This window comes from Ceratotherium simum, chromosome 2 (assembly GCF_057802395.1).
Source record: "Ceratotherium simum simum isolate JZ-2026a chromosome 2, ASM5780239v1, whole genome shotgun sequence".
Lineage (NCBI taxonomy): Eukaryota > Metazoa > Chordata > Mammalia > Perissodactyla > Rhinocerotidae > Ceratotherium > Ceratotherium simum.
The window spans coordinates 7,241,059-7,266,614 of record NC_141901.1 but is presented as its reverse complement, the minus strand read 5'-3'; the positions used below and the strand labels follow the sequence as shown (position 1 = coordinate 7,266,614).

Below are 25,556 nucleotides of genomic sequence, written 5' to 3'. Positions count from 1 at the left end.
GCAGCCCTCAAGTTAGTGAGGATAAAAAAGCAGTGAATTAATGAGCGAGTTTTGCAATTCCCTAGGAGCTTGATAAGCAACAACATTTTCACTTAATAGGTGTTTAGGAAAGTTATAAACTTTCACAAATTGATCTAATTTATTCCAGCATTACATGGCCATAAGAAATAGGATAAAAGAACAGAGGCAGTCTTAATTCACAGCCTGTTAACAAATGTTTAGAATATAGAACCCTATGAGTAGAGACTACAGTGATATTTTGTGCACATACTAAAGAATTATGAGTCTGTTTTCCCTACAGTAGTTTGACATGGGTCTAGTTTCTCAACTTGAACCAAAAGTGCCATATAGGCAAGCAATGAGCAGTCCTTTGACATACCAGTAGTGACAAGCAAGACTTGTTACAGGTCAGAAAAGACAGAATTAATGAGGGGGTACTCTAAGAGCAGTTTAGTCATGCTTCAAAAACAGCATTAGAAGTAAGATGGAGAGGACCCACTTCCCAAAGTGACAACAGATGCAAGAGAGCCTTGAGTGGCTGCCAATCTGAGAGATTGTTCATGACCACTTGTTTTCCATGTCAGCGAAACTTCTAAAGCTCTGTGTTAGGAAAAGAAAGAGAACCTTGAAATGTTTTCTCAAAAGACATTTGTGACAAATGTCTCACAAATAAGGGTAATTAGCTGTTTTCAACCAATTTTATAGGGCCATTCAAACCATGTAAAATGACCATTTGTTCCTATACAGAATTAAGCTTCCTGGAATAAAAAAAGTGAGATTCAAACTAAGTGATTTGTATAGACCAAGCACAGATAACACTAAGAGCCTGCTTACCAACGCCAAAAGGTCCTGCCCATTGGTCTCATCTTCTGAGCAAGAACCACCTACTCCTCTAACAGGATGCAGACATGAGCTGAGTTCTGGGACTGGGTTTATAGGGTTTGGCTAAAGCACCATTTCTATTTAGTATTTAAGAATGTAAAGTTCTTTGTGTCTGTGACTAAGAAACTACATTGCTGAATAAAGGACATCAAGGAATTAGAGACGAAAAAGAAACGCTTGTATCCCATCTGTTGATTCAGCAAATTTGCACTGGGACTTGTATAGAGCTGACACATTTAAGTAAGCTTGAAATTTTTCCATCTCCTTATTTGGAGATTCCTAAGAGATGGAGCTCAGCCATGGACAGCAGAATGCTCACCACCAGCAGGGTTAGAGCTCTGTGTTCACTGGGGACAAATCATTTTTGATCATTTCAACCTACCCTGAAAGGTTGTCATGAGGAAGAATGCATTAAAATGACGGCCAAACACTAAGGAAGTATGGAAAATACTGTACAGGGCATGATTTTAAACCAGGAAACTTACGGACGTCTGCCCATCTGCTTTCCAGTCTCCCACAGTAAGTCCACAAATCACAAAACAATTGAGGAGAGCTGGGGGAAAAGTAATACCTGACTCAGTTCTCAACTCCAACTTCGTTTTCTATTTGGCCCTTTTGGACAAATGACAGGCTGTTGAAAATTCCACCCCAAAGACAAATCTGTCAGCCCAAGAGGTTTGTGTGTCTTCCTGAGATCCTAGGGTTTCGCCAGCTCGGGATTTTTCCAAAAGCTGTAGAGCTTGAGGTTTTCGCGACTCAGTGATGTGTAGAGGATGGAGACCATCTCTTTGGTTTGTTCTTTGGTTGGTGCAAGAACAATGGAGGTATACTTGCTTCATCTAAGAAAATTCAATACCAGTTTTCCTAGGGAAATTTACTTTTAAAGAGAGACTCCACAAATCCTTTTGGAAGTGATCTTTTGTGATTTAAAGAATCATTTCTAACTTCTGGTTTTAAAATTCAGAAGTTGATTTTTTTAAATGTATATTGAGCACTTAAAGTGGACACACTTGGACCACATTTCATTGGTAAGCCTTCAGTTTGCACTACATGTTCAGTGATCTTTCTGCTATCTTTAACTTTTGTTTCTAGAAATGTTTTTATATATGAGGTCTTGCATCTTTCTACTGTCTCAAGGATTTTTTTTTTTGAAATGCACTTTGCTTACCTCTAGGTTCCAAACGCCCCTGTGAGACATGTAGTAAGGAAACTATTGGTAGCTCAATCTTAGATATAAGGCTACATAAGAGATTGATGAGCCAACTGGCCTGAGGAGCAACAGAAGCCAGGACAAGAACATAGTTCTTCTGACCCTGCCCCATATCCTACAGTCATCTAAAGCCTAACTATTCAAAGTATGTACCAAATGTCCACAGCACCAACATCACATGGGAGCATGTTAGAGATGCAGATCCCAGGTCCTGCTCCAGACCTACTGAATCCAAGTCTACGTTGTAACACGATCCCAGGTGATTCATACGCTCAGTAATCTTTGAGGAGCTCTTCTCCAGACTATCAGACTGCCCTTAACTTTATGAACACATTTTCTTGCAGCTCTGATTTACAAGAATATTCCCCACTCGAGGACCTCACTGCCTACATTTCTAGAATTGCAAGCCCCACTTTCTTGAACACACTTAATTCCCATTTAAACCCTACCCCGAGCAGCCACCCTCTTCCCCCTCTGACAAGTTACCTTTTCAGTGTCTTCCGTTAGAATCCGTTATGAAGCCCCTCGTGTAAACAACATCTTGGGAGGGACGAGGATCTATTTTTGAAAGTGTGAAAGGGAGAAATGAGCCAAATGCGTTCAGCAGATGTCAGGCAGCACCGTGACCACGATCAAATGAGGGAGGAGGAGCAGGATGGGGGAGGGAAACTGTGGACCAGGGTAGCTGGCCTCTCTTTCACTTTCAGTAGTTTTCTTGGGAGCCCGGCCCTCCCTCTGGAAATGGCACTCCAGACCAATACTGCAGATCCAGGCCATTCTCTATCTATCCCTCATAGGAAAGGGTGTCTCTGGGGCAAGATTTCTTGACAACTTCATCTAAAATGAACTTTTGACTTTTACTTCAGTCAAAAGTCCAGGACTTGGTTAATCACTGCTACCCAAGAGACAAAGCACCACAAGATTAGTGAGTCTAAATAACTCTGGTGCTTGTGTGTGCTTTCCTTTGTCTAAGGAAAACAGCTCTGAGCTAAGCAGTGGGCTCATGTGTCAAAAACAAGCTTCCTTCAACCGGCTACGGGTAGATCAAGAAGACACCTGCCAGGACAGTAGTGTCTCTGTTAGGGAATGCTTTGCTCCTTCTGGTGACTCAGTTGCCTGCCTGACATCATCACTTCTAACATGCCCAAGGGAATGAACGAGGTCATGATGGCTATAAATAGAGTGAACCATATGTCCCAGTTTGCCCGGGATAATCCCAGTTTATGCCTGCTGTCCTAGTGTAATTATTAATAGCACTCCCCTTTCACTCTCAAAAAGTGTCCCAGTTTGGACGATAAATTACACAGCCACCACTCGGGATATAAAAGACACCCAGAAAAAAAAGTGTTGGCTATTTCCCATCCCATAATTCTGACCATATGCAAACAATTGCTTTGAATCTTGGTTTCCTCCTCTCTTCTTCCAAGGGAGAGCTGTGGAAGTCAGCAAACTGTCCTCTCTGGCAAAGCTGTCTGCTCACTGTCCCTGGGTTGTGTGACCAAGCCACATCAGTCATCCCAAGGGGATACCCACACACCCCAGAATGTGGACCTCAGCGGCAGGCATGCTTCACTGATCTGAAACAGACTCTGAATCAAAGGGGATGTTTACACAGTTTTCCAGTCTTGTACTTTTTACTACTTTCAATATAAGGTAAGGTTTAACTTGAATGAAAATATGGTTATGTGGCCTAAGATGTTGGACAGAAACGGGGATCACGAGCACCGAGTCTAATTCTGCTTGCTGAAGGCTTAAACTTAGGCAAGTGTTCAGTCTCTTCTTTGCAACCAGAGCAAGGACAGAGCTACCACACAGGAGCGTTCCAAGGATTAACCAAGAGAAATGCCTTTTAATGAATGTCACATGTGAGATAACTAACTTGACATAACAGTACCAACAGAATTAGCAAGTTAATTTCCCATAACACAAAAGGTCGATCATTTCCTTTGCTTTTCATCGCTTATTTCTCTTTTATATTTCCTTAATAAAACTTATATTTCCTACCAAGCTTCAAAATGTGAAATCATAATGTATTTTGGTTCTAAACATAGCAGAAAAATCTCCAAATAACAGAATAGCTTTTTGCTACTTTTAGAAATTAATCAAAATATAAACACTCCAGTAAACATTGGGTCAAAAACATTATTATTGATAAAATTACTGCTTTAAACCATCATTTTTTTACTTATATCTGGAGGTTAATTTATTCTTCATACAGAATCTGAACAATCAAATTCTATGAAATTTTAAATTATTTTTTACAAACTCTGTATCTAAGAGAGAAACGATATAAAAGTATACCATGAAATGAGTAAAAAGTATTAAGTTATATGATTTTAAGTGAAAAGAGAAGAATACAAAATTATATGTACATTAAGGCTACACTATAGAAAATACTGAACTCTAATTGCAAAAATAAACAAACTAGTTATGTCAAGATGGTGGAATTATGAATGTTTTAAAAAATTTTATCTAGTATTTCTACATAATCTTTCAAATTATAATAGAACATTTCCAAAAAAGGCACACATAAATTGCATGTTAATAATTTCAGTTAGATACCCATATACAAAATATATATGATGCAGACACTGGGTTGAACTTTTGCTGAGGTTCAGGTAGACTAACCTAATATTAATTCAGCAAATATTTCATCCCCACTCATGCAGTGTACTGTCCTCAGCATCTCACTGGTAAGGACCATATAACAGCCATCTGGATTCTTTACAGCTGGTGTGAAAAGTTCCCAAGTAGGACCCAGGCAGAAAAGGAGCAATACTTCCTGGTTGTGACCAAGTTCAAACCAGAGACCTTGAAACATCAAGCTTTGAACCACATCCATTTCCCAAGCCACGTACTGAGTCTATGAACTATCAATATTTACCAGAGAAACAAAGCAGTCTTCCACTTATTTAAAATATTAAAGACTTTGTGATTTCACAACGGTCTTCAAAATGTGTTTTCAGTAAATCCTATGGGAAAGGAGTCTAAAGTTTAAATAGGTCACACAGATACAACCAATCTTTATGTCTGAGAGCAATAGAAATTTCCAATTTCCTATGCATGGGACCTCTATGTACTAAGACCAAAGTGATTCAGGCTAATTTCGCAATGAGGGATTTAAAAATATTTTCCAAATGCATTTATGATGTTTCTTTCAAGGAAATAATTTCGAAACAGAAAGAACATTTAGGTGAGGCCTTTTGCTTTGATTAGCATGATCAACTTTTGAAAAGTGTTTACATTTCACAAATGTGGCATTTAACATCAGGAGTTCAGCTTCAGTTGGGAGATAATCTCCAATAATTAGTTTAAAACTTCTCCTTAAACCATTAATTAACCTTAACAATAAAAAGGTAAACAAAAGCATAATAAATGAATTTGTGACTACTTCTTCCTCTGCTGCAATCTGCCAGAGAGAACACATAGCCTTGATCTGGTTTCTAAGAGCACTCAGATTTAGGTTCAAAGAAAGGCACTTTAGACTGATGACAATGCATTAGGCACTTGTGTCTCAGTGTCCCTCTGGCATTAACCTATATTTTCTGAACAGCATAATAAATGGAAGTTAAATGACTCTCCAAGAGATTGAAATAGTACTCTGTTATTTGCCTCTTTGAAAATTTTCACCTTCTTAATATAAAAGTTTAGTGCAAATTATACATTGTCTTTATATTTTAAAAAACGCACACAAACTGACTCCCAAGAACTTCAGAAAAGTAGATAAGAATTAGCAATAGAATTGGAAGGCATCTTGGATCATAAGACGTCCCCATCTACTAACAGAGAACTGTGGCCATGAAAGTGATCAGAATGATCTTGGACTTTTTTTTCCTTCTCTGCCTCTCTCTTTCTCCATCTTTCTTTCTTTCTTTCCTTCCTTTCTTCCCTTCCTCCCTCCTTCCTTCCTCTTTCCTCTTCTTTTAATTCAAAATCAGTTTACTGTGAAGTTTGCCTTCGGTCCTACACTTACAGCCTCACAACTTAAATTCCTACTTGAGCATAAGAAAACAAATCTATCTTAAACTTGGAAATGGAGTAAAGTTTTGTTCCAGAATGGTTGCAAGAGGGACTCTGGGCATAGCTTAACGATCTTTTCTTTTAGATTCTTCCCCATCTTTGAAACTTTTGCAAGAGTTCCTGAGTCCAAGAGGAGATTGCTGATGGCCTGCCCCTCTCTTCTGCCCCAAACCCTGCTCCTGGGGCAACTAGTAATCTCCTGTGAAAATCTGGGGATGTCAACAAGTTGAATGTCTCTGAAGAGGTTAACCCAGTAAGAAATGTCAGCCAGCTGCACAAGCAGCTTTGAACATGACCAACCGCTGAGAAACATGTGGAAGTGGAGCAAGGGAGGGTGGGCCAGTCATTCACCTGTATGGAGAGGCTGTGCCCCAGGAGAGATAATCGGTGGGTCTTGGAGCAGGACGAGGTACAATGGGCTGCTCCACAGCAGTCACGTCTCCTGAGTAGGATTTGAGGAGGGAAGCGTTTTTATTGGCCAGCATGGCTCTCTCATTCCTGCGGAATTTGGCTCTTCGGTTCTGAAACCACACCTGGAAGATTGTTGGGAGGAGAGAAGGGCATGAGGAAGGAGAGGAAAAACAAAGAAGAGGTTACATGAATGAAGTACTGGCTGATTTTACTATATGATGCCTTCCCAGGGAAGATACAGGATGGGTACGGAATTCTTCCCAGAACAATAGAAATCTGCCACAATCCTTCCCTGGTGGGACGTCTTAGAAAGCCGTTAGGGGTGAAGACTATTCTAACAGGACCACGAGGTACTTCCAGTAATCAAGCCTCCAGAGAGATCCATGAGATCCAGGACTAACCCATGTGATAGCAAAATATGGGTCATAATCCCTGTGTAATTGTAGTTGTAATTAATTATAATCCCTGTTGCAAGAAAAAGAAGAAAAATCTCATTAGACTTCTGCCACAGATACAACGACATTTTTAAGTTTTTTCAAAATTCTTCAAAATGTGAAAACTTCATCTGCTCTCATAATACTTATTGATAAAGAAAATTCTCCATCTTCCCAAAAGTAGACCTTGTGACAAGGATTTAAGAAGCAAATGGTTTATTTGGGAGGTGCAAGGAACACCAGTAGGAGGAAGTAAGAGAGAAGAAAACGAAGCGCTCCAGAGTGTGCTACTAAACCAGCGCCCTCTGTTGTGGCTCAGTCCCGCAGGGACCCTAAAGACTGACGCAGAACACACCCTTCCCACCCTGAGCAGGCTGGGGATTTGTACACTGGGTACTGTCAGTCATTGCTTATTAATTTTCCAGCACTTCTGCCATGCTGAACACAGGCAGGGCAGTCTCCTGGAGTTCTAGAAAGAAGCTTGTGGTGCAGAAATGCAAATGCTCAAGTTTGGAAGTTGACTAGAGTACATTTAATTGCAGGGTTTGAGGGATATGGGCAGTGCTGACAGCATCGGCTACAGCTAATAGTAAACCTACCATTTATTAAGTGCTACTAGGACTAGGAACTTATATAAACACATTACAAACATTATTTATAGTTATCATGACAATCCCATACATTAGGTTTTATTATTTCTATTTCAGCGCTGAGGAAATAGGTTCAATGAGATTAAGTAACGTGTTGAAGTTCACACAAATAATAAATGGCTGATTCAAGGACATCTGAATCATGATCATACGACTCTTCCAGACTTCCATGGAATTTTATTCATTCATTTACTCATTCAAGAAATCTTTAGGGAGTGCCTGCTGTGTTTCAGACTCTGTGCTAACTGCTGGGAATAGAGATATGAGATACGCTCTGCTCATAAGCAGCTCATAGTCTATTAAAATAAGACAAGCATGAAAATTTGAAAAACTGCAAAACAAGTATTTTAAGTGCAATTATAGAAATACATAACAAGATATGGGAGAAAGAAATTCTACGGTATGGAGTGGGACAGTTGCACAGCTCTTGGAGGCAACATTCACATACAATACCATGGGATTGGTGCCCTGTGGAGTCTTGCAGCTTGAAGAGCCTGGGGGGAAATCAGTAAAGGTAGAAACTGGACATCTCTTTCCCGGCTTTGCAGACTCCCAGCTCTTTTGTTTCTAATGTGCCCTTCACATTGCTATTAGAGTTATCATTTTAAATGAAAATATAATTGTATTAGTGCTAGGCTTTATATTATCCACTGGCTCCCATCACTCACAGAATAAAATCAAAACTTCTTACCATAGAACAAAGGCTGTCCAGGAGTTAGCTCTTTGTGCACCAATCCAGCCACATCCTGCATCAATGGGCCTCATGCTCTGACCCTCCATCACTCCAACTCCTGCCCTGGGCTCAAGACTATCAAATACATTCAATTCCTCCCCACCTATGTATATTCACACCAAATGCTCCCTCTGCCTGTGATAGTCTTCCCTTCTTCGTCTAGATGTCAAAAGACATATGTTTTTCAAGATTCGACCTCCTTTGTCAAATGTTGTAGTAGAAAGAACATGACTTCAAAGTCTAAGACAGTTGGATAAAAATACTGGTTCCACTACTTTAAAGATTTGTTGTGGGATAGTTACTTAATTTCTCTGATCCTTCATCTCCTAACCAAATGGAAATAATAATACCTATTCACAGGGTTGTTATGAGAGTTGGCACAGAATGGGTGCTTAATATATGTGTCATCTCACCCTTTTTCCCCAGGCAGATTTGATCATTCCTCCCTCTGGTCTATCACAAATTCTTGTACATCCCTTTAGTGTAGGAATCATCTTACTACATCATGACAGTATGGTACGCACATCTGTCTGCTCTGCCTCCAGTCTACAACAACCTTAAGGAGAGGGCTAGTGTCCTATTCATCCCCAGCGAACCAAAAACAGTTCCAAGAGCACAATAGGTGCTTGATAAATGTTTGAGGGGAACAAAAGAAGAGGAAAAAGAAAGAGGAAAAAAAAATTTTACAAAGTTGATAAGATATGGCTTCCCTCCAAGAGGACTTCTTCACAATCTAGTTGGGGAAGTTGGCCCACATACAACGGAATATAATACCTGGCATGTTGTGATAAATGCCATAAATATAAAGAAGGCCAGAGTCAGAAGGGAGTGGGTCCGACTAGGAAAGGGTAAGACTTCATGGAGGAAGAATCAAGTCGTGGAGGGAGAATTCTGTCCATTCACACGCAAAATATCCACAGCTCTGAAAGCCATTGGAACACAGCAAGGTGGGAAAGGAGGAAGATGAAATAGTTTCAACATATAAGACAGGCATTTGCTTATTGTTGTAATGGGGGCAAGATAGCTCCCCAACCCACAAATTGCTCTTTCACATTAAAAAAAAATTTCCAGCATTGCTCTGTCCATGTTTCCTTATTTAAAATTCAGATCACCACGGCAAAAATGGTATTTCAAGGTACTGTGGGTTACTGGTCTAAAACTATTTATTATACCATTGCAGGCCAAGCCTGGGGCATAAAAGATATAGGGATTTTGAAGGAGACAGGACGGGATTTAAGAGTAGAAATAGAGCATGTTTGGAGAACTGTGGTAAGCAGCATGGGGAAAGAGGATGTGGGAAGGCAAACCTCAGAGTTCTGCTTTGGATGGCAGGATGGAGAGAGCAAAAGTGAGTTTTGTCCCTGTGGCTCACTCTCACTGGAGCCCTGAGGGAGTGCCCAGCAGTGGTGAGCGCGGCCGCACTCCCGCTTTCTTCTAACCTATGCTCGTGTGGCACCACAGCACCCAAGAAACCTTCCTCCTTTTGTCACTGACATTTTTTCTCTCCTGGGGAGCATTTCTAGGCAAGGTGCCTGTTTCCCATGGCGAAAACTCTAGCACACTTACTCTTCAGGCTGAAGGGAGCTCCAGGACTCTCTCCCTCAACCCAACAAATGTCTCTCACAGTATTCAGTGCCTCATGGCATAGACACAGATCCTACCCTCAAGGCCCTTGGAGTCTACCTCAGTCTCCATTGGTCAAGAGGCTTATCATTTGCATAAAGAAATCCCTCAAGCCAAGACTGAACACAGACATACAAACAATAATTTCCTCAGGAAGACACGACAGATTTGGCCCACCCCCCTTACTATTAGTAAAACAGCAGCCTACCTGTGGCAATATGGAAGACAATAAGATCTTGACTCTCAGCAGAGAGAGCAAAGCACTACATGAAAAAGTGTTTAGTCAGGAGACTCTCGTTGATTCAAAGTCTACTGTGGAGCTTAAAAGCATGAACTCTGGATCTGCGCATCTGTGTTCAAATCCTAGTTCAGCCACTTCCTAGCTGTGTCACATTGGGTAAAACACTTTAACCTCTCTGTGCCTCAGTTTCCTCATCTGCGAGATGAAGAATACTATCCAACTCATTGAATTGGTGTGAGGATTAAACAGATTAGTTTATGTAAAGAACTTAGAACACTGCTTGGCCTACCAGGGCTCAGGGAGTGTTTAGTTATTATTATCATCATTATGATTACTAATCACAGACTGTGTTATTTCTAGATGTCTGGCTTGTAGCTGATGTGTCATGGCATTAATGTTAGAAAGAATCACTGTTCTCTCTCTACCCTATCTAACATGCCCTTATCTTCCTTCACTTCACAGAAACACAGATTCATCTACTTGAATGTGCTCTTAACGCAGGTCCTAAGTGCAAGGTCTTTAATGTGTTCGTTTCCCACTCCTACCAGTATCCATAATTGTGTGTATTTATAATACGTTCTTGAAGGTTTGTACATTCCCAAAGTCTGGGGAGGAAAACTGAGATGGAGGACAGAGTTCATCTCTTTGGCCCCGCTAAAGCTCAGATCAAAAGCTGAGAAGTGTGGAGTCAAACGCTCAGATGGACAGTGTTTATAACATGAATCTGGAAGAGTGGGAAACAATGAGGAGGAATGAGACCTGTAGGAAGGCATACTCCACCCCACCTAAAGGCATTCAATTTGACTTTTATAAATACCATGCTGCCCAAAGGTACACAGTGAGAAACTGACTCTGTCCTCATGCTAACCATTTATAACCTTATTAGTCCCAGCTCCAGTCTGAAACCTATACCTTGCGTTTTTAAACAGTCTTCCGAGATGTGCCTCTGAGGAGGCGAAGACTTTGGTTACCTGCACTCTGGCCTCGGTGAGGTTCACTCGGCGCGCCAGGTCTTCTCGCACAAAAGCATCTGGGTAGTGTGTACGCTCAAAGACACGCTCCAAAGCCTGCAGCTGGCTGCTGTTGAAGGTTGTCCTGTTCCTCCGCTGCTTTCTCTTCTTCTTTTCCTCTGAGTTCAGCTGATCATCTGGAATAGAGGAAGATGATGGTGAGGGGCTCAAGTCATTTTGGGGGTTCTAGTTAATACTTCTTGACTGTATATCTACAGTGAGATATTGTTTCATTCGCTCACATCCTTATCAAAATGTTATAGCCAGATGCCACTTTCAATGTACAAACGTGGGCACTGGTGTTCTCAAGTTCACATGCCAGGAACGTCCAGCAATTCTGATGCTTAGTTGTTGCTTCTAAATCTGGGACCAGACATGAACTGTCAGAGGGACATTTCTTGCATGCTCCTTGAAGCCTGTTTTGTCAAAGAAGGCTAAAAGAAATCGTACTCCTGCCCCTGTTTTCTGGACTTCTCTAGAGATGGAGGAAGAAGAACAGATTGCTTTGGACTCTATTTGTCTTAGACAATATTATGCTCATTCATATAGTTTCATAACCAAGGAGACCAACCATCCCCTGATTCCTTCTCCTCAACATACCCACATGAACACAAATGCAGAGTTAAAGAGGAAAAACTATGTTCAAAGTGATTAGAGGGATTTCTGTTTTACCATGCCTTCTCCTAGAAACAGCAAGTAATTCCTAACTGCATTTGCTCAAGGCTCCATGCCATTGCTAAGGCAGGCTTCAGGGGCCTTGGCCTAGATCAGGGCTAGTGCTCCAACACCATAAACCCAAGCTAACATTGGCCTGGGACTCACCCGATGAGAACTCAAGAATAGGAAATAGTACTGAAAGATCTCTGAAACAGTTTCACCCAAAAATTGAGTTCTAGGGCCTTAGGAAACTTTGAAGAATCATGACCCTAAGTTTTCACCTGTCAAGATCTGTCCTTGGTTTTCTCTGAGTCCCCCCAAATGCACCTTGGCAAGCTGATCGTCCAGCCTGCCCATGGCAGACAGCAGTGTGCTCCTGTCCTGGCGCCCCCACTCAGCCCAGGCAGGGATGATGGATGTGTGCAGCTGAGTGGAAGACCAGCTGTGCTACCACCACCATCAAGCTATCACCCGGAGCCCCAAGCCACTGCAGAGCCTGTGCAGTGCTTGGAGATTTACAGTCAAACGCTAGGCTTGATGAACTGGACTTAAACTTCCAATAGCTCTCCCCAAAGAAGCTTAGCCCAAAGAAAAATACGAGGAGTGAGAGTGAGGATGGAGAGAAAGGAGAGCTTGGCCACTTGCTCCACATTCAATAGAAAGTAGCTCTCCGCCATTTTTTCCAACATGTGAAGTCTCCTGATCCTCTCTGACTATAAACACACAATATATTCAGGAAAACTACTAGTAGGAATCATAATATCCTAAGAAAAGTGACTCCTACCTGAGCTATAATATTATTCTTATTACAAATTGAGGGCATGTTCTACATTTGGATGTGGATTCAAAGTATGGCTTAAATCCAGGAGCTCCTAGCCCAGATCTCTGGGTGCCTCACAACTGAGGCTTCTACATCTTTTTGATCAAAGACCCCTTCCTCGTGAGTGCTGCTGAACCAGGAATGTGCTTGGAGCTTAGAATAGAGACTATACATTTCCCCTTGATACTTAAAGCCCCCAGGTATAGGAAGTGCTTGTTGAATTTGTTTTCAGGGAAAATGTGAAACTTTTCTTGTCTTAAGACAACTGTTTCTATAGAAGAAAAACCCATATGATCTCACCCACATTCCTCCAGCTGGGAAGCTGCTGACACCCATTCTCAGCTTCACGGTTGTGCTCATGGTTGACCGCTTCTCTGGTTTTCACATTTGTGGTACCTCCACTAGAAGCCCTGCTTTGAAGGCACTGCTGTGACACTCTCAATAAGAATGTCAGATCAGTGGCATCTTGAGAATGAAGCCAATTTAATTATCATGATTTCTGGGATTTATCAAGGCCTGGAATAGTTCCACTAACATCCCTGATTATACCACTACTTAGCTATTAGCAAAATTAGTTTACAATCATATCAACACAGAATACAAACACCCAGAATCAAACACCTTTCAGCAGTTGCCTTGCGTTTGTATTTTCCTTCCTATTTGAGTATTTGGGGGCATTTCTGGTGTTCCCATTCTGTTTCCCAAATCTTTTTGTCTACAGTTCTATATGTCTTGCACTTCAGGTCTCTCTAGGTCATCCAGGCCTTTATGACAGCACCAGCACCTGCATTTCAGGCTCCTATTAAACAGAAGTCTGCAAAAAATCCTTAGCTTCTTTACCTACCCCAGATGGAGACTAATTAGACAGACTCTAGGCTATTATTTTTAGTCATATAAAGGAAATCCCTTATTAAGCCAATCCCATGATTTGCTTTCTTCCCTCAGAGAAAATGCTTTCTCAGGTATAACCACAACTTTTAAATCCTTTATGCTGTTTTGTAAGCCTGTTTCTTGTTGTGCTGCCAAACTGTGATTGAGAACAAGAATATTTTATGTTTTGTTCTTAGTACTACACCTGCTACATAATCTCTCGGTAGTTCTCGGAAATCTTTCACAGTTCACTCAAATTCCACTGACTGTCCACCGTAAACCACCAACTCCCCTGACGTGGGAGCGAGGGAAATAGAGAATTACAGTTTATGACAGAGAATAAATAGCTATGATGACCTGAAACAATTCCAGTGCAAGCTTCCCAGTGAATGTTCTTGTTGTTTTTAACAAATGAAAACACCAGTCCAGATCATGTCAAAGGTGAGAAAAGACATACAAGTAACAGGGGTCCAAGGAGCCTGGATCTGGCAAATGTCCTTCAAAGTGCAAGTATAATCGGAAGAGACAATGAGGGGACAACAGAGACAGCTTGAGCGGCAGCCCTTCAGCTCGTCTGTCTTTGCTCACGAATCACAGACTGTGAGCTCCCTCTTTTCCTCCAAGAACACAGAACAGGATCCAGCACAGTCTCTTCAGCAGCACCAGAGGTAAAGTAAACATTGCAGAGGCTAACAAATGTGGGGCATCTGAAGGACCTGTGATAAGCACTTTTATCAGATTCTAGACTCTGGTTGAATACAGAGGAGAGAAAGCGGTGTATTTTTATCATTGCTGGAAGATCATCTTTCTTGTAAAAACAGCTACAGTAAAGGTTGATTTTGAAATATGCTGTACAAGGACACCAACGTCCAACTGGACATCAGGAAGCATCTGACGCTTTGGAATTCTGAAGGGGGTAGGATCCACCAAATTGCAGAATAACCACAGGGTACATGGATGCATTTTTACCAAAATCACAATGTTTCAAGTCCAAGGTGTTGACGGATTTTACGGATGATTATGTATGCTATGGATGACTAAGTAAATTGCAAATATGCAGTTATCGCCACCCTTTCTAATAAAAACAAGCAAAATGACCTTATTAACAAGTGTATTTTCACTTGGAATCATGAATTATAAAATATTGGCACCAAACGAAACCAGGGAAATTATCTAATTCAACCATCCTGTTTGACAGTTGATGTAAATGAGGCCTAGAATAATGGAGCGTCTTACCCCAAATCACAGTACAAGCTGTGACTGAGCAGAGCTAGAAGCCAGGGCTCCTAATTCCCCTCCACCCTCCAGTGCAAATGACAACACACATGCTGTGCATGAGAGGAACAGTGGAGCAGCAGAGACATAAATGAAAACCATGACCCCAGGAAAATTTTTATAGGAAAGACAGGTTTTTCCATACTAGCTATATAAACAGAGTCTAAGAAAAAGGGTCCATGAGTATCCATGTTGTCATTTCTACCAGAACAGCCATTAAAAAATGCAGCCACTCTGGGGCCAGCTGCGTGGCCTAGTGGTTAAGTTCAGCACATTCCACCTCAGTGGCCGGGGTTCAGTTCCTGGGCACAGACCTACACCACTCATTGGCAGCCATGCTGTGGTGGCAACCCACATGCAAAATAGAAGAAGACTGGCACAGATGTTAGCTCGGGCGAATCTTCCTCAGGAAAAAAAAAAAAAATGCAACCACTCTCATCCAGAACAGCTACCTTGATCCAGATGTTCTTGAATTTTCATTTTCAATGGCCTCCATAAGTCCTTGTTTCATCAATCAAATATATGTAGGGTTATTTTAACACATTAGTATACCCCCATCTTTCATCTTCTCACATCCATGTTGGCACTCCTCTTTCTTTCATTTTAGGACTGAGTTCAAAATCTGTTTCCTATGACATATCTCAAATCTTACCTCCTCTATAAAACCTTGCTGATAACTCTAATCTATATTGATCTCTCCATTCTCTAAATCCTATATATATTTTAGCATGTAATCCAATACTTTTTTAAAACTATGGCTCGGGGCTGGCCCAGTGGCGCAAGCGGTTAAGTGCAGGCGCTCCACTGCGGCAGCCCAGGGTTCGCCAGTTCGGATCCCGGGCGCGCACAAACACACTGCTTGTCAGGCCATGCTGTGGCAGGCGTCCCATATAGAGCGGAGGAAGATGGGCATGGATGTTACCCCAGGGCCAGTCTTTCTCAGCAAAAAGAGGAGGATTGACAGATGTTAGCTCAGGGCTGATCTTCCTCACAAAAAAAATAAACAAACAAAATAAAATAAAATTATGGCTCAATTCTTTCTATGTAAATGTTGTGTCACCTCAATGCATTCAGATCTTCCTGCAGAAAAGATATAGGGTCTCTTGATAAATTAAATTTAAATAAAATTTGAAAGATTTATAGTAGTATTGTGGTATAGAAGCAGTCTCAGAAAATCAGAACCTTGGTGATTCACCTGAAGTTTTAAAGGGCTGATGAATTTCTGAATTCCAATTATTCTTTTTAATAGCGCATAGCAAATAATTAAGTTAACCTTATCTTTTATCTCCGGATAATTTTACCTGCGGAGGAAAAAAAACCTTTTACCATGTTTCTTTTTCAAATAGGTTAGTCATCAGATTTAGAGATGGAAGAAGCTGTGTGGTTCTGATTCCTTTGTAAATGCAGGAATTAGTCCTTCATTTTTATTTCTTACTAGAAAAGCAGCTCCAAGATAAATGAATGATTTAAACAAACAGGAAAACACATGAGAAAGAGATGCTAAAGAGAATAGTGTGTCCAATGGATCAGGATGTTAGAAAACGTATGAAGCACTTCTCCAGCAAAGAAAGCCCTTTGTTCTGGGCAGGATGCCCCTTGTGCATTCAAATACAAGTCAAAGAGGACAATAGCTCTGTCCTTGGCTCTAGTGTGAAATTCCCTCTGGACTCCAGATGTGGCTGCCCAAATTGCACTGAAGGGAGAGTAGAGAAGAAGACAGTGTGAAGGGCCATCCTCAAGCATGAGGACCAGGCAGCAGGCTGTGGTCCCTACTCACTCACTAAGGCCCTGCACTCACCATGCAGACTTCAGTTAACTCCCAAAAACCCTGACCCTCTTCTGCTCTATATCTTGTGGGAGAAGGCTTGGAGATTCCAAATCGGTCAGCCAAATGTAATTTAGAAGTACAGCAAAAACATATTTTAGGAATAAAATCTGAAGAAAAATGTCTTTCGTATGCCTGAGTTACATCAATTTGGGAAGAAATCTGATGCAAGAAGATAAAACGCCAGCTTCAGTAGCAGAAACCAACCACCACATCAAAGCTTGTCATCTGCCTTTTGGTTGAAAACATGGCAGGCAAGCGGATCTAAAGAGCAGCCCAAAGATCGTTTTATGGGCATTGAAGAATGTTTTCAAAGGAACTTATATTGCACAACAACTACTTACTTTAATGGGATTTGTGTGGTTCAGGCCCTGTAACCTTTGGAAAATTGAAGGGAAGTATAATTGCAAAAGCCACTAAAAACTGTTTGGCTTTTATTGCAAGGCCTATGAAAAGCAGCAAGATATAGCTGCAGCATTCATTTGAGTTTCTTTGGTTACACTAAGCTCCAACTGCAATTAGGACAGCATCCTTTTAATATGTGCCCTGATCAATGGCACATGGGTCACTTAACTGGGATGACCGCTGCAGCGTAGATGGAGCTTAGCACATCACGGTGACCAAAGCCAAGTATATCAGCACATCTACACCTTCTCAACAGCATACCTGACATCCTCCACCACTGAATCCCAGCACCTGTCAAGAGGGACAAGGTCTCTGCCAGTGCAAATGCCCAACCGTGCAGCTATTGTCCACCTAAGGGTGCATTATCACATGACAGCTGCCAGACCCTGAACTTCCCATGACGGTCTTTGATGCGTATATTTTCTCCTTTACTGTCAACTTGGCAGTATTTTTAGTCAAGTATCAGTCTTAAATCTTAGAAAATAGCATTAAAACACCTTAAATGTAATTTTGGGGACATATGTTCTTTGGAGAATAAAATGCTCTAAAAAGTGTGAAATAACATTATTTTGAATGGTTTTGACCAAAAAGATGAGTCAGTGGCTCTAGGAAAAGCTACAGCAGTTTTATGTGGATACAGCTCAAAGTTCAGCTCTCTCAGTATAGCCAACCCTCCTTTGAAACAGAAAACAGTGAAGAATATGAGGTATCACAACGCAATTGGTACTACTTTTGACTTCTTCATCTCATATATTTCCTTTCACCTCTCTAGGACAAATACACTTCCAAGCAGCCAAAAATGTTAACACAACCCATATCACCTTATCTGCTTTAACTCTTAAGACACTTTTCTGAAAGGATTCCCCATCAGAACCCCAAGGATATCCAACACAAAGCAAGTCTTCCCAAGAAGTCCTAGCTTTCCTCTGGGATGGTGTTGTTAATTCCCCCCATGCTGGCATTGTCCATATGACTCTGAGTCTATTTTAGACTGTAACTTCAGAGTAAAAAGTTTATGTCTGTATATAATTGAAGCTCTTATCAATGTTCAGTAAATAAAAATTAATAATCAGACATGAAATATTCATATATTTGAATTATTATTATAGGATTTCAGTTACTGAGCAGAATGCCTTCTTTTTGATAAAGACATAAAATTCTGGCTTTAGATATGTAGTCCACTACCAATTTCTCTATGGATGAATCACTTATTTACTCATTTTTCAGTTCATCGCTGGATGTTGAAAAAAGAGGAAAATAAGACTGTTTTAATCAGATCCAACTAAACTGTAATTGGGGAGGGGGCACAGTGAAGTAGAGTGGAAAGTTAACCGGCTTAGAAATCAGAATGATCTGTGTTCTCCTATAGGCCCTGCTATTCACTAGCTGTGTGGCCTTGGGTAACACACTTCACTTCTCTGAGCCTCAGTGCCGGAAACAATAAAATGGAAATAAGACTACCTACTTCCTACGGTTATTTCAAAACTTAATGAACACATAGTAGGCATTTAGTAAGCGGTGGATTTTACAGCTACCACTGCTACTGTAATTTCTCCTTGGAGATGGGCTAGTCAAAAACCATTGTTGTTCCTTTTTTTCTTCTGTTCACTTAACTATTCAGCAAGATTTCTATCATAGCACAACTGGGGAGAAAGTGAGAAAACCACTCAAATATGTTGATATGGCTTAGTTAGTTTTGATGGAGAGCATAATTGAGATCTAGGGGACTTGAAAAATAAATAAAAGCTTTAAAAAATCAAAAAGAACTGAGACGTGGTGGTACACCCAAAATTGTATGTGAAAATCATACATAGAAGTTTGTCCAAAAGCTCCATTTGGGACACTTTTCTGCTGCTAGCCAACTCCTTGCTTTCTAACAAAACAATTTTCCTTTCTCAATGCAAATTTTGAAGAAACATTCAGGAAGCAGGCAGATTGTAGCACTCAAAGATCGGTAAGCAATTGGTACCTTTAACAACTAATCTCACTAGAAATGAGTTTTTAAAAAAAAAGACAGGATAAAGGAAGAACTCCAAGGGCTAAAACCAGGCTATGAAAATTCAATGATTTCCCAGACTGCTTGCCTTGGGTTGACTAATTTGGTTGCCACATGTCTAAAAACACAAAAGTTGGGTCATATTACTCAATATTTATTCAGTGACTTTTTTTTTCTAAATGTCTGAGCACTTTGGTAAATTCCAAAGGGATAAAAAGAAACCAAGGAAGGCAAAGTTCTGGGAAAAGAGTGAGTTCTAACTGAGATTTTAAAAGCTTTCTAAACTTGCAGCATTCCAGGTGTGTGGTCCCCTTGGAAGTGCCTGGTATTTGACTAGGATTACAAACAGAGCCCTAGATGAGCCATAAGCTTCTGCCCTCTCCTGGTAGTTCTTCCTTTGTAGTGAGACTGCTGTCATTTTGTAAAAGACACAACATCCATCTTGACATTATCAGTAGAAATTCGTGTCTTCATGGGAGGCAGCCACCGTAAGTCATTTTTTTTAATGATTCATTTTTTTGGTAATAAATTTTAGTGTTCTAAAGAAAAATTTGGTAAAAAAAAAAAAAAGAGGTTTTCAGAAAAATACAACTGAAAGCAGTAGCGATGAAGAAGATGCAAATAATTATTGACTAAGGTCAGCTCTTGGAAAGATGGTAGTGATGGAACAAGATTCTTTTACTTGGATAAAAAGACAAATATGATGAGATATTTGATCATTTGAGAATAGGAGCATGACTGATACTTTCTCATCTCAAGTTAAAAGGACAAGATGCCTATAGCAAAGAAAGCCACAGGGAACAGAGAATTAGCTTTCATCACAATAAGAGATGGAGCTGAGGGTAATTCTGTAACACTATATAGAGTAAAGGAGGAGGGCTGAAGAAGAAATGAAAGCCCCTCTCAAGTGTTACTCTGTCTTGACATCAACTAATATGAAGACTGAAATACGCTAAAATGGTCCACATAAGGAACTTGGTATTTTTAAATAATGTTTAAGTGAAAGGAAATTAAAATTCTCTTTCAAGAATAAGAAAAGCCAAAGTGTAAACAGTGGTTTAAAGCTTGACATTGTTACACCACACTGCACCATCTCTGGGTTTCAACTTTCTTGTCTGTAAAAATGGGTTGCTTTAAGACATAAACAATACATGATTTTTAGATTGTAACGACTAGGTATACACATTTCCTTCTATTTTGCTTTAAATTCTATTATGGAGCAATTGCGGAAAGGGCTTTGGATTGGTGATCAGGGGGCTCAGATTCTAATTCAGCAGGATTATTGACCAAATCTGTGATGTTAGGGCTCAGCGTCCTTACCGGCAAAATTATAGGCTGGACTAGGTGACTAAGATCTTTTTCAAATCCAGCATTGTAGGTTTTGGGGATTGTTCTTATATTTTCAGTATCTGGTCCAATAGAAACTTTCAATAATTGTGTGTTTAAGGCAATGACTGAATCGTGTCCTTTTGATGTTGTTGTTATGTTTTTGGTTTTGCTTTATTTGTTTTTGTCTTTGTTTTAGAAAACCTTTGGCTAGAGAATATATTGACTGAGGATTATTCTGCAATTACCTATGCCTAAGGAAAGCTTAGGTGATTGACCTGTTCCTCCATGCCCAGAGCACTCTGCAGAGTTAAGTCTCCAAATTAAAATTAATGTGAATTTTTATTTTAAAAGAAATTAGTTCACAAACAAGCACAGTCTAGAGAAAGAGGAAACCTAAGAGGTTCTTAAGAGACAGTTATTCTAACCTTTAAATTTACTAAACGTAAAGGAGAATAACTACTATTTCTTTTCTTTCTTCTATCTGCCTTGACCTCCTAACCATGGGTTGGGTGATAGTAGCCTTACTGTAAACACTGCCTATAAGAACAACCTTAGGCTGATCCCAAAATTGGTGCCACTAACAATGGTCACATTCAGTCTTGACCTTCAAAACCTCTACCTTATTCATTCATTTGAACAAATATTTATTGAGCATCTACAACATGCCAGGCAAGTAGGTGCTGTGAGAAATACAGAGAAATAGTACATGTAGTCTGCCTTTAAGGGACTTTATAATTGGTTTGGGGAAAGAAGTTGCAAGCATTTGAAAAGTAAAGTAACAGTAGCAAAAAGATATTCCCAGAGAGCTGGTGGCCATCAGAGCCAGCAATGGGCAAGGAAGGAGGACATAGACACCAAAGCGGGTGGCAGGTCAGAATGAGGCTTCTCTGTCATTCTTAAAGTTCAGCATCCCTTTCTCAGCTGCACTGTGACTTGTCACTCCATTCAGCCTACTACAGTTGTGCTGCTGATGGTGGTGACAAAAACACATTTATATTCTTCTTCGACCTTATTTTTCCTTGGCTAACAACACATCCTAGTCCCCTATCCATGGACTCTTCATATTGATGGCTCCTTCTTCTGCTCCAAGTCTCAGTTTACCTGTCAGCTCTTCACAGGGACCTTCTCTGATCATCAACCAGAAGTAACCTTCCCTCACTATTCTCCGTCCAGCATCTGAACCATCTGCTTTACCACACTTATGACAATCTGTAATTATTGATGTTGATGGCCTCACACACTAGAATATGAGCTTCATGAGGGCAGGAACTTTTTCTGACTTGTTCACTGTAGTATTCCAGCATCTAGCATTAGTGGCTGGTATATTTTAGGCACTTTTCTTACAATGACTGAATGAATATGTTAACTATGCTTGGTGAAAATGCCTATTCTGCACACGCTGGGCAATTCACGCTCAGCCACCAAACCTGACAGCTCTTGCAGGGATGATTTTCTGTAACATCTTGACACACAAATTTTCCCAATATGAAGGCCTCTTGCATTCTCTATAGGCATGTAAATTCCAGGAGCATATGTGATCCAGGTCTTTCATGTACTTTCTTTGTGCATGACTTTGCATTAGTAATTATCTCCCCAATTAGAAGGTAAGCCTTGAAGGCAGATGAACAATGTGTGTAGAACAGAGCGCTATACATCTTAGCAGGACTTAATAAATGTTTGACTTTGATAACAATGACACATATGGAATTATTGACCATATGAAACATGACCTGGTACAGTTATTTCCATTTTAAAAAATATATGTTTAGCTTTAGATTGTATTCTCTTCTAGTTAGTCAATTTCAGTCACTCTGTTTCCTGTTCCCTTTCACTGGCAAAGGAGCTTGGGCAAAGGCCTGGCTAATTCAGTTTCCAACATACAGCAACATTACTGTCTGTCAACCATACATAAACCTTAATTATATGGTGATTTCCTCTCCAAGGATATGTGACTGTTATAACTAGTAAGGAAGCTGATGCACTAAGGTCATATGAGAAAAAAAAGTTTTTGGACAAAACACCCAAAAATCCATGTGGAATAATCTTATTCCACTGAATCATGTCCCCTGTTGTTGAACAGCCCTAAAGAACCTCTTATTAATAGGTGATTCTGTCTGCCTGGAGTGGAAACCTGTGAGTAATCTATGTGTCACTGTGACTCATGTCATGGCCACCACTTCCAACTCCCCATCATCTGAAAGTTGGCAAGAAGAATTCATACTGCTCAGCTCATAACAGGAAGAAGCCAGGATGGAGGAAAGACCTAATAACCAGTTTTATTGATTAAAAAGATGATGACTAGAAAAGAAAGACAACCAAGCATAAGAACAATGCCTTTTTAGTCACCACCTAAATCATTCTCTGCCTTGGCATCTGTTTCCAATGTGCCTTCAATGCCAATACAGGTGTTCTTCCTTCACATCCTTGGATATTTTTTCAGATTTCCCCTATTTAAAAATGTTTCCAACTTTTAAATTACTTTTTTTTTTTTTTTTTTAAGATTTTATTTATTTTATTTTTTCCCCCCAAAGCCCCAGTGGATAGTTGTGTGTCGTAGCTGCACATCCTTCTAGTTGCTGTATGTGGGACTCGGCCTCAGGATGAACGGAGAAGTGGTGCCTCGATGCGCACCCGGGATCCGAACCCGGGCTGCCAGCATCGCAGCGCGCGCACTTAACCGCCAAGCCACAGGGCCGGCCCTAAATTACTTTTAAGAAAGGACTTCAATAGCAGTATGTTAAACCAAGAGGAAGGACAAACTGGGACAAGCTAGTGTTTAATTCCACTACAAAACTATTCCCCAAATATTGATAGAACTTTCATTTGCCAGCTTTCCTCTAATTTCTTCTCTATTCCTCTGCAATTCTGATTAAAATGGCACAGGGTTTAACGACGTGGTTAACTTACTGGGAAGTCAGTAGCTTTAAAATAAAGTTTCTTAGGAATAAACTGGAAGATTTTACGAAATCAGGGTACTCATAAAAAACATATACTGATTAGGTGTGTAGGTGAGAGAAGAGACTTTGGAAAATGAGATTTTTATAAACATAATGTTTGCCATTAATTGGTTAAAGAAAGTTTGTGTATGGTAACTGATTTGGGCAAAAGTGGGGACATCCTAAGCTGCGGTTTTAAAATTTTTTACCTAGCCAAAGAGGGAGTTATTCACAAGGAAATATGCTCCCTTCTTGCTATTCAAATGTGTTTTGCAGATTCTTGCTGGGCTCCTTCACTTGGTTGTATTTGGTTATTTCTATACTAACATTTTCCAGGGATAGGGGTCACGTCTCCATTGAAGCATCATTAAACTTCTTTTTTTACCACAGATCTGTTAGTTTGAGGGTAAAGTTCCTTGGTTAGAGGATTATTATGATTGTCTTTCCTAGAGACTTGCAGTTTTAGCACCAGTCTCAAGGCCAAGGGGCACTAGCTTTGCTGGCCACTAAACCTAGGGGGTCACCAAGTGATATCAGTAAAGTTAACTTCTTGAGTTGAGAGCGCCCATTTTTTATTTCAAAAATTTATCTCTAATTCTTCATAGCTCCAGATCAGATTTACACAATAGTGATTTTATTCCCTTTCCCAAATTTTCAGCGATCCAATGTTTATAAAAAACTTTTCATAGAATTTTATCATAAAGACTACTTTACATAAAAGTAGGGGGCGGTGGGGAACTCCAGTGGGTTAGAAGTCAGAAGACCTGGGTTCTCACCCTGTCTGGCCCTAATGGCATGTGATTTCTTTTTCCCAGTCATGTGATCTTAAGAACGTAACTGTGCCAATCTGGATTTCCATTTCTATTGCTATCAAATAGTGTATAGTATTAGACTATTTCTAATATCTCTTCCTGATTTTAAATTCTAAATTTCTCTTCAAATACTTGACCAATGGATAAATCTGTGCCTTCAAAGAGGTATATGGTAAAGAATAATATATTTATTTACTAATTATCTCCAATTTTGAAATCTATGAATTTAACAGTGGATTAACTAAATATTATGTAATTCCATCAATACTCATTTCTGTAGTTAAATCTGCAGTGTTCTTGATGTTTTAAATAACGTTACTGATGATCTTTGCTGATATCCGGGTTATTTCAACATTACATGGATGCTTATTTTCTTTTAGATAATTTTTAAAGAAAATGTTCAGATTTAGCAGGTATTCAAACAATTGAGAAGAGAGCAGAGATGAAAAACTGTTTTATAAAGTTATGGAAATTTAAAATAATCTAACATTTAAAGATGAGGGACATATTTCTTACAAAATATCTGTGTGCACGTGCATGGGTGTGTGTGTCTCACATACGCATGAGTGTATGAGTGTGTGTGTGACTCAGCTCAGAGAGTCCTCAGTTGAACTGTGACAGTGCTATAAACATAAGAATTAGAAGCAGATCCAGTTGCCTACAGTGGAAAGGACCAATGTGTGGCATTGTGAAAGATTTTACTTGTTTGGCCTTTCTGTATAGCTCACTAAAACTGCCAAGACCTATCATCATTACCTAGTCTCACGCCAACTATATCTGGTAACTCACTTTGACATATTCGTTTCTAGGTAGGAGCTCCCAGACAATGGCTCATGTGATATAAGTGCCAGCTGGACTCAGCTGTAAACAACAACAAAAAAAAGTATTTTAAGTAGCTATTTCAGACGTTTAAAATTTAAATAAACCAAGGCCGAGCGTGTAAGGTTCCAAGTGAAGTCAATTGCCAAGTTGTGCTGGGTGGTACAACCAAGTACTGTATCAATGGGGTCTTAAATTGCCCCATAATGCAGACATGGAGGAGGAAAAGTGGCAAAAAAAAGAGTGGGGGTGAATTCAAGATGAGTCACTAAGGACGCTCTTCCATTAAACTCGGAGAGTTTATGCACTGACACCATCTCACTAGCACCCAAGTAATATGTGAGCCTTTGGAACCATTTGCAGTATATGTTTCAAAGTCCAGACCAAAGCCACTAGGTAAGTTTTATGAGTCCCTCTAGAAAGCAGTTTCTTGTCAGGGCTGGAAAAATAATGTTACAAAGGATCCAGTAACAACAGAATCTAAGCCTGTTAGTTAGATTCCAAGTTGATGCCTCTTAAAAGGAGAGCATCCAGAAAGACAATTTATTCCCCAGACCGAGAGAGAAAGTCTAATATTTAGGATTAAGAAAAGTTTGGT

At 40.1% G+C, this 25,556-nt stretch overlaps 1 protein-coding gene across 1 annotated transcript in view; it reads right to left on the bottom strand.

The window, feature by feature from the left end:
- Positions 1-25,556, bottom strand: part of PRRX1 (paired related homeobox 1) — a 69,702-nt gene that overhangs the window by 5,424 nt on the left and 38,722 nt on the right. Inside the window, exons 2-3 of the mRNA XM_004425050.3 lie at positions 11,176-11,351; positions 6,464-6,645 (exon numbers count right to left, since the gene is read on the bottom strand). Of these exons, the coding sequence (XP_004425107.1) occupies positions 6,464-6,645; positions 11,176-11,351 (358 nt within the window). The remainder of the gene's footprint in view (positions 1-6,463; positions 6,646-11,175; positions 11,352-25,556) is intronic.